This window comes from Lissotriton helveticus, chromosome 4_1 (genome assembly GCF_964261635.1).
Source record: "Lissotriton helveticus chromosome 4_1, aLisHel1.1, whole genome shotgun sequence".
NCBI lineage: Eukaryota > Metazoa > Chordata > Amphibia > Caudata > Salamandridae > Lissotriton > Lissotriton helveticus.
Window position 1 is genome coordinate 519,850,134 of NC_136063.1, and position 10,187 is coordinate 519,860,320.

Sequence of the window (10,187 nt, forward strand, 5' to 3'; positions counted from 1 at the left end):
AAATGTTCAAAACTAAAGCACAGGAACCACAATTGCCCATACTCCCTTACTTTTTACATCTTTTAACATGAGCATTCTGACCCCTGGTAAGTTGCCCATTCCCCCTTGAATAACCCAGTCTGTGAAAAGCAGTCAAGCCTGCCCACCACAAACATCCTCTTCAGACTCATGAAAGTGATGCAGACTCCTTTTCGCACTTACTGTTGTCAGACACTACAGTTTCTTGCGTCTGCCTGCTTCCTTTCCGGCTTCCACATGTGAGCAAGAACAAGGCATCCTCTGCAGCGCCAAGTCGCCCAGAGAGCCAGCTTTCTTGCCCATATATTACATGTAATATATACACTGGGATTGCTTTGCATGCATTAGAAAACAGCAATGCCTGTTTTTGTTCCCATTGTTACAAATGCACAGTAGCGTGGCACATATTATTCCAAATAATGTTCATTTATGTTGAAATGTTGCTTGCGATCTCGTGATGTGTAACCCCCCCCACCACCCCTTCTCAGTATTACCCGCAGAAATGTTTTTGGAGAAAGCAAGTTGGAAACATGGAAAAGGGGGTTTTACAGTCCTTAAGGGTGACTGAAGCTGCTTGCTATCCCCATTCTTACATCCAGAACGGCGAACAGTTTGGTAAAACTGCTTGTCCGTAATACCACAAAGTGTGGTATTTGAGTTTCCCCCCAAATCTTGGCCTTTTCAGTAGGAGAGAGCAGCCTACTCGCCTCTCCTATTAACTTGTAATTGCACTGCTGGCAACAGGAAAACAGGAGGCATTTCAGGGTCGGTGTGCAAAGTCTTTCTGTTGGGAAGTAATAGTGTTAGTTCTATGTTCCTCTACAGCGGTTCTGTTTCCTGAAGTGCTCATCCACTGAAACTACACAAAGAATCCTCTCTCACTCCCCTCCTCTTATTGGCTTTCCGGTACTTTTCATATTCATCCTCGCTTGAAAAATTACAGTATCAAATCAAATTGAACATTTGCTCTAGTAATGGATTCATGTCATATATCATCAAAGCCAGACACAATGCTTATGATACATTGCTTGAAAATGCTTCATTCTAAGAAAATTAACACAAGACCAAATGAAATAGAGGAAAAGTTATCTGTCAAACAACACAGCGAGCCTTGCAATAAATCTCCAGTCAATCAATCAAGCATCTGAATTTTTAAATCACACAGCTACCCCAACAGTGGTGTCCCGGCACTAAGGTGCAGCTTTGTATTGGGGGTAATAAGTGCGTTGATCTAAGACAGGCAGAAAAGCTAGGTTTTCAGGCCTTCCTAAAGGTCTGTTCTGACTCCATCATGCGGAGGTAGGGGGGTATTGCAGCCCAGAGTTTCGCAGTTTTCACCATGAACGCCCTGCCCCCTATCCTGGCCTTAATGAAGCGGGGAACCCTGAGTAGCCGCAGGTGATTTCATCTCAGGGCCCAGTCTTGTTGGTATCTTTGCAATCTCCGCCTCAGATAACCCAGACCCTGATCTCTGGTGGCTCTGTAGGCCAAGGTGAGCGCCTTGAACTCGATCCTCCTATTGACCAGTAGCCAATGGAGGCGCCGTAAATGTGGGGAAATATAGTGGCGAAACGGCACTTTCCAATGTAATCTGGCCGCTGCATTTTGAATTATCTGCAATCTGCGAACCAGGTAAGCTGGAAGCCCTAGGTAGAGGCTCTTAGAATAGTCCAGCTAGGAAGTTACTAGTGCATGAACCGTAGTCTTCCTGCAGTCCTCCGACAGGAAGGGAAGACATTTTTTCCGTGCTCTTAATTCCAGAAGCATATCGAGTAGACATGGCACACCTGGGTCTTACAAGAGAGGTTGTTGTCAAATTTGAAACCCAGATTTCTGGCCAAATCCACCGAGATAGGTGGGGGGTTCAGTTCTGAGGGCCACCACAGATTAGAGGGTGGGGGTGCCACCTGGCTGAAAAATAAGACCTCAGTTTTCCCTATGTTTAGCTTTAGGCAATTCTCCATCATCCAGGACGAGATATTCTTCAGGCATTGCTTAAAATTGAGAAAGGCAGCCTCAGAGTGTTCATTAAATGAAAACACCAGCTGAGTGTCGTCAGCATAGGAGACTACACTCACACCTCGTATCTCAACTAAGGCTTCCAAGGGAGCCAGGTGTACATTGAGAAGATGCGGGCTCAGTGCTGAACCCTTAGGTACCCCACAGATGAGGGGTTTCTGGGTGGAGACGTAGGGCCGTACAAATACCTGCTGTGAGTGGTTCTCCATGAACGATTGGAGCCAGGACAAGGCAGTACCCCGCACTCCTACCTGTCTCAGTCTCTCCAAAAGATTTGGGTGGGTCACAGTGTCGAAAGCTGTGGACAGGTCAAGCAACTTCCGAATAGCTGAGATGCCACGGTCCACTGGTCCGCAAATGATTTCAGAGACGTCAAGAAGGTCCGTCTCTGTGCTGCTCCAAAACCCGATTGCGAGTCATGGAAGCAGTTGTTTGATTCGAGGAATTCAGCCACTTGCTTCTGGACTTCCTTTTCCAGGATTTTCGCTGGAGCTGGCAGAAGAGAGATAGGCCTGAAATTCTTGTGCTCTGCAGGATCAGCATCAGGTTTCTCAAGCAGAGGCAACAAGAATGCTTGTTTCCAGGTGGCTGGGTAGATACTAGATGTCAGGGAGGAGTTCCAGATCTGCCTACAGAGCGGATAAAACCAAGGGGCCAATAGTTTAAAGAACTGTGCCAGGCCAGGTCTCCCGGGGATCCAGACATACACTTGTGCAGTTCCTTGAGTGGCAACAGGCAAAATTCAGACCAGGTGCCGGGAGGGTCTGGGGTAAGAGAGGGTAAATGAGAGGGTGGGCAGGTTGATTAGGGAAGGAAGGGTAGATCATTTGTATTTTTTCCTCAAAATAGGCAGACAGGTCAGCACAGGGGGTATGAGATGGCACCACTGTGCTGTCCAGAGCCGTGGGATTAGTAAAGCTTTGGACTATTTTAAACATCTCTCTAGCCAAGTTGTCAGATTGTTTAATCCGGTTTGAGAAATATTCCCTCATGGTACTGCGCTTGAGCCTATGGAATTTTTGTAATGCCTCCTTTTAGAGGCCTTTAGCCACCGGATCATAGGATTTACGCCAGGAACATTCTCATTTCTTGCAAAGGCTTTTCTCTGTTCATAATTCCGTGGAGAACCAGTGGGCAGAGGATTTCCATCTTGCGTACGTCACCTTTCTGAATTTTGCAACATCGCCTAAAGTGGAGGTGACACAGCAATTAAAGCTGGATACATCGCTATTGTTATTGTTATCACCCGTTGGTTGGGGGACAGCATTTAGGAGCACCGGTCCTATAGCTTCTGAGGTGACCCCCTTTCAGTTTCTCCTCCTGTTGGAGATCGGCCAGGAATTAAACTGTTTGGATTCAAGCCGAAAATTGAACGGTACTAAAAAATGGTCCGCCCAGGTCAGGCGTACAGGTGCCTCCATTGTGAGGTTGGGTTTGTTGGAAAAAATAAGGTCAAGCATGTGACCCGCCTTATACATATAGGTGGTCACCAAATGCGTGAGAGTTAGGCACTCTAGAGATTCTACCAGCAATAATGCCTAGGAACATTTTTTATCATCCACACGGACATTGAAGTGGCTAAGCACAATAAAATCGGTGTGCTTCAGAGAAAGTTGAGCAATGATATCACAGAGCTCTAACAGGTGTGCAAGGTGGACTGTCAGGAGGTCTATATACTAACATCCTGGCCACTGAAGAGGGGGGTGAGATTCTGACACAAAAGGTCAGGGCCTCAATCTTCCCAATGTGCTCTATTCTCCTAGTGGAGATCTTCCAACCCTCCCTCGGAATAACAGCCACACCCCCTCCCATGTTGTTGCCCCCCCCCACCCCCCGATTGGCACAGGTCATCCGGAAGACTCCAGGTACTGCCAACATCAAGTCTGGGTTTGTGCCCTCTCTCAGCCAGGTTTCTCTAAGAAACATAAGATCTCAGGAGTTTGACTCCAGGGAAAACCATATGTCCTCAGCATGTTTAGGTATCGATCTATAGTTGATCAAAAAGGCCCTAATATTAGTGCCATTGGCCAAGGGGGTCACCATCAGGGGCGTCAGAGTGATCCTACTGCCACTCACCTCACCTCCGTTAACCACCAGTTTAAAGAGGCATGTGCTTCAGCCGTGATCAGAGGTGACCGTCCCCACGTCTATCTTGGCCTTTTCCAAGCAGGCCGATTTATCCATATTAGGCAGTTGCTCTCTAGACCAAACAATGGGGGTCAAATTTAAAATTCGAGCAGCATGGCTGGCACTGTCCACGGTCCGGATGTGGACAGGCGCAGATGGGCTTGCCTCCGGCATGCCCGCTGTGCGCATCCGTGTCGCGGCTCCCATTAAATAGGGGGTTGAGGCCAGCCGGTCGACAGACCACCGACCAAGATGGCGCTCAATAATGTCTCAAATGGGACTCCTGGAAATGGCCGCACCCAAAGCAGCAAGCAGGCTTGCCAAGAGACCCTCTTCACCAGTGCTAACCAGGTGAGAGTGCTAGAGACAATTTAAAAAGTTGAAATGAGTGAGGAATACAAAATAAAAGGTCAGCACTCCTGCACCCTGCAACACGCAGAAGTGCAGGACCCACATTCACACCCCCATAGTAAAAGCAACAGAAAATTGTTACAATTTTTTAAAAACAGAGTCAAAATTATTAGTCACACAAGTAGGCAGCAGGAATTAAATAATGGGGGCAGCACAGCCCACAATTACCCCGAATGGAGAACACCAGAAACAAAATGGTAATAATAGTTCAATGTATGTTACATATATGTGCATCCCTGTTATTCATATATAAGGTCTTTAGAACTTGTTTTAAAATGTGGCAGAGGAATTTTATTCATAACATTTCAAGGAAACTATTGATGATTTGCCTGCATTACTACAATTTGTACACAGAGATGTCTGTTTAGAAAGGAGACTTTTCTCCCCTTTGGGGACTTAAGTATTACAGAGATACATTAATCTCACTAGACAAATCTTGCATCTTTTGAGAAAACTAGTGAAAGTAGGACATCGAAGTAGGTTTAATGTGTGAAACAAGCATTTACAATGCAATTGGTCTCACATTACTGAAAGTTTGAGCTATTGGCGTTGCTAATAATAATGCAACGCTAAGGGCTCAAACTTTCAGTAATGCGAGAGCTGTTGCATTGCAAATGTTTTTTTTCTATTTATTGATCTTTTAATCAATAAGCGTAGGTACTGCGATTTGCTTAAAAAAAAGAAAAATTGCAATGCAAGATCTTACCCCAGTGCCTTATATATTTAGCAGTGTAATAGGACGGGATAGCTCTGGTATTGTAAGTTCTGTGTCCCTACATGTTAGGAAGACTAAGATATTTGCGTATGCACTTCTCTCGGTTACTTGTTGTTGTACGAATCTGTATACAAGCTGTGGGAGCTGTTGTGTCCTGCTGGACACATTCTAGTTCTTTGCCGGATATGACCTAACACTTTACACCCACCCACCACTGTGTCACGAGGCACGTGACACAGTCAGTAAAAGTGCTCTAGGCTCATTAACCCACCAGCCAGCCTGTGTCCGTGTCGCCGTTATTATGTTAATGCGGGCCCAGGGCACCAACACAACAGGAGCAGAGCGTTTTTCAATAGCAAACGTAGCAAATTATGAATTTCACACGACTTTTCCTAACTATATTGACTAAAGCCTGCAGAGGGATGCCCCGGAAACAACCAGTTATTTGAGGATCTGCCACTGCATCTACAAACATTCTCTTTGCAACAGTCAAGACGTTGATGTCGGAAACATTCCTTGTTTGTCCTCTAAAAGCAATGAGTTCGTTTTGTTTAACCCCTTGTGTGCTTTGGACGGCCCCCTGAGGAACTTGAAAATTCGCGCAGAGTGGAAATGGTTAAGTTATTAATGCATAGAAGAACGCTGCATACCGGTTACACAAGAAACACATTTTTGCTTATAGAGAAATCAAGCCTGTTTGGAAAGGTTAAGCACAGCAGATAGATCGCTCATTCATGTGCTAAAAAAACTTTTGGTAAAGAAGGTTATAAATACCATCAGTATTTCTGTAGCAGCCTAAATGCCCATCTAGGCTCACGTGGTAATAGACATGCCTAAACTTTGTATGGCAGGTAACTACATCAATATGAATTCCAGTTATTGTGCTTACGGTGACACCACTTGTCTCTCACCACATTGTTAATATGTCTAAATACACAAAATGTACTGTTCAACTCAAAAGATGCAAAGTGATTTGCTGAGTTTGCTTGTTATGGGCCTGTCAGTTATGATTCTGTGGACTAAACTGACAAGCAGCCACCCCGTGGCCCCTACTTGAAGATTCCATTGTCAGATTCATCACAAAGCACATTGTAACTGCAGACTTTAGTGTGGGGTAACTAAGGTACCATGTGTTAAAGTAACTATTACTGCACAGTGTCAGTGTGTGGCCTAATATATAATTGGCACTTCCCCCAGCACAGTCAGCCTTACATAACTAAGCCTTACATATGACTGACTCTTCCACGACTCTGCTGGCCTGTGCTGCATGGCTAAATGCTTATAAGGTCCAAAAAGCAAGACCGATTGCAATGCAAATGCGTGTTTCTGTTGTGATCACAATACTTCTTTCCTGCCTTTGAAACTGCCTGATGTAACGTTTATCGTGGGAGCCCAGAGAAGTTGCCTTAACACGTCTAACAGGAGCGCAGGTGCTTCTGCCCTCTACTGTTTCATACTGCAATTATTTGCAAAGTTTAAACCTGCATACCTTAAAAGTTATATGGGGAAGTTTTACAGTGTTTACCTTGTTCTCTGCATTTTAATGAGTGATACCTGTTTATGTGCATAACTTGCAGAGCATTTATTTAATGCATGCCGACTTGGTCTTCGTTTGTAGTCATATCTTGACATAAACTGTAAAGTGTCTGATAGACAGAAAACATCTTTCTTTTTAGTACTGTGAAGAATCACTGCTTTCTATAAGATATATTGAAAAGTAACTATATGATCCATGTTGTTTTGGTCTCTGTTGTGTGCAATATACTATATTTTTACATAAACGTGTATGGAGGTATTTTTGTGGTGTATTTATTGTGTTTCTGTGTGGATGTGTTGCACAAATGCTTTACAGATGGCCTCTAATGATAGGCCAGCCTGGAGCACAGGTTATGTTTGGTGTATAACTTACTTGCCCTGACTAGTGGTGAGTTGTGCCTGGCCACTCTTTGGTCGAGTCTCTTTTGTGGTTTATTCATTGTGTTTCTGTATGGGTGTGTTCAGGGCCGGTCTCCCCATAGCGCGCACCGGGTGTTTCCCCGGTAGCCTGCTAGGGTGGTGGCCCTGTTTTGAGCCCCTGGGGGCTGCTTTTGTTACCGGGTGTCAGCAAAATCGGCCGTCACAAACTGCTCGGCTGCACTCTCCCTCACCGGGGGGAGGCAGCTGAGCAGTTTGCCAGGGCTGGTTTCTGTTCCCAGTCCGGCCCTGGGTGTGTTGCGCAAATGCTTTACACATTTCCTCTGATGATAAGCCTGCCTGGTCTGCGCCAAGCTACCAGAAGGAGAACACACGTTATCTTTGTTGTGTAACTTACTTGCCCTGACTAGAGTGGTGAGGTCTGCTTGCCATAGATTCATAACCTAGCCAACCAGAAACCCCATTTCTAACAAAATGTCATCATTAAGTCTATGATAGGCATGTAGTTTGGTGCATCAATTTTAACAGTAGCCGAGTAAACACATTTCAACTGCGGTCTTCAAATTTTTAATCTCTCTACACGAAGACCTCAGTTAAATCATTTGTGGGTTAAAACTCCATCCCCTTCTAACAGTTTAACTGTTTTTTTGTTTGTTTTTTCCTACAGGTTGAAAAGCGTGAGAGAAGGCATACGTCCAAAAAAACACGTGTGAAAAAACGCAACCAGAAAATATGTGTACTCATGGAAATGATAGATAACTTTAAATCCTGCTGGGACCAGTTGATGGGAAAGTATCAACCTCAATGGTCTGCCTCTGTGGATTAACGTTATGAGATTCCGGCACTTATAAAAATCATCACATTGCCTATTGCCTTGCTGGGAGGACAGTGAACTTTGTTTATGTGGGAGTGCTTGCACAGAACAAGTATTTCTGCTCACACAAGCATCTACTCATTTCCTGTTTAACATATTTCCATCTGCATTTGCTGAAGTGCTACAAGAATAAATAGAACTCGAACAGGCTTTTGTATTTCTGCAAGATGGACGGCTGTTATCAGATGAGTGAGAGATACATCAAGAAATTGCATTCCTTCTTAGTTGCAGTGAACTTGGAGCAGGAGTTTTGTTGCCAACTCTAGAAGTGACAAGGCAATCTCCATTTTTGCAGTGGTTCTCATCTTTTTAAATACTGGCAAAAAGAGGAATGTGTGCTTAATCAAAAGTACACACTGTTCTTTGCTAATTCAAATTCTGTTTTATTTCTTTTTTCAAATCTTATTTTATTTCCAGAGACTAATATATATTTGTATTTTCATAATAACAGACAAGTGCATATTTAATATAGGCCCCGTGTATATTTTGTAAATGTTTTTGTATATTTGTAGCACTTGTATTTTATATAACTTTACTACCCTTAAAAATAATAAAATATATCATACAAAAGAATTTCTAAAATGGTGCTGTTCATAACAGAAGGTAATATTACGCATAATTAGCACTGGGAACATTTTAATTTTGCTTGTGAAATTCGTGTAATGCTTGAATTCTGCTTTAGGCAAAATTACAGAAATTATATGAAATTTACATGAAATTTAGCATGATACAGATTCAACATTTGTTGCACATGTGAGACCCGTTCACACAGAAAATATCTCACTAAGCGACATTATGGACGTGGGTGTAGAGGAAAACATGTCTTTAGGAGGCGCACTGAAATTGTGCCACAAAAAGGTGGTTCACTTTCAGTGTGCCTCGGAAAGACAGCCTCTAGAGTAAAGAAAGGGGGACCCATGGACCCTCCCAGACATCCCTACCCCCTGCCCACGTGTGCAGCGAGTAACTATGTCCCCTTCTTAAAGTGCACAGTGAAACGCGGACCAGCCTTGAAGCAGCTGCTTTATATTTCACTTAAATGCGCTGCCCCAGAGTAGCAAGAATTTGCGGCTGCCCTGGGGGCAGCACATTCAAGGTAAGACGGTGCACTTGCTGTGTTTGTGCTTGGCACAGCTATTTAAAGGTGCGCCCTTAAGTAATATTGCCCCTGGTATTTTCATATGTGATAAGTTCCCACCAGGAACTACTAGATAAGGAAAAATCACTCCTGGGAATACTGCTCATGTGAACATTTAAAAAAGCATTGAAACTACATAACACACAAGAAACGTATAATTTCTGTAAGCAAAAAATAGGCAGGTTGTTGTAAGGGATTGACACCAATATGCAGAACCTTGCAGCACAATTTGCAGAGGGATGAGTAGCCCGGCTCCTGTACATGAATCGAATTCTCAATAGATCAGATTCGCAGACTATGCCTGCTCCCAACCAAAGGCCACATCAAGGAACAGTAGTTCCACCATTTATTCAACATCACCTTACATCTCCTCCCTCTCTCAGACCTCCCAGCAGACCTTCGAGCCTTGATGCAGGACAGCACAAAAGTCAATTTCCCCTAGTCCCCCTGTAAAACTGCAAAGAGATAAGCTTCACTTTATGTAATTATTGGATTGGCATGTACACCGATTGTTAGTTTGATGAAAGGAAGATGTAGTTTATTTGGGGAAAGGTTGGGGTATTATAGGGCCCTCTGTGCAAAGTTATAGTTGAGAGTAGGGTAGTCAAGGGGACATTTTGTGTGTTTTAATGAATCAGTTGAGGATGGGAAGTTGGTGTTGTAGGACTGCCAAAGGTTAGTTCTATTTGTAGTTAGGGCAGGAAGTTATATAGGTTGGTTAGGGATAGAGTAAGAGTAGCGTTTATCTGTTTGATTATCCTAAGGCATTATTTGGGTTGTATGTCAATACAACGCGGGCTTTTACCCTGCATGCCAATAAAACGTGGGGATTACAACGAAAGTCATTACAACGACTTTCGCTGGAGGGCGCTGGATAGTGGAATAGTTTAATTTTCTATTCCAACTCCAGCCCACGTTGACAGTAGGAAAGGTGCTGGATAGAAAATTAAACTATTCCCTATCCAACAGCG

The 10,187-nt window shown here is 43.9% G+C and overlaps 1 protein-coding gene across 3 annotated transcripts in view; it reads left to right on the forward strand.

Annotated features, from left to right (window-relative positions):
• IL7 (interleukin 7) overlaps positions 1 to 8,648 on the forward strand; it is a 322,662-nt gene extending 314,014 nt beyond the window's left edge. For all 3 annotated transcript variants that reach the window (XM_078687117.1, XM_078687118.1, XM_078687116.1), the window contains exon 5: positions 7,872 to 8,648. In XM_078687117.1, coding sequence (XP_078543243.1) covers positions 7,872 to 8,030 — 159 coding nt within the window. In that variant the 3' untranslated portion in view covers positions 8,031 to 8,648. The remainder of the gene's footprint in view (positions 1 to 7,871) is intronic.
• The last annotated feature ends 1,539 nt before the right edge of the window (positions 8,649 to 10,187 follow it).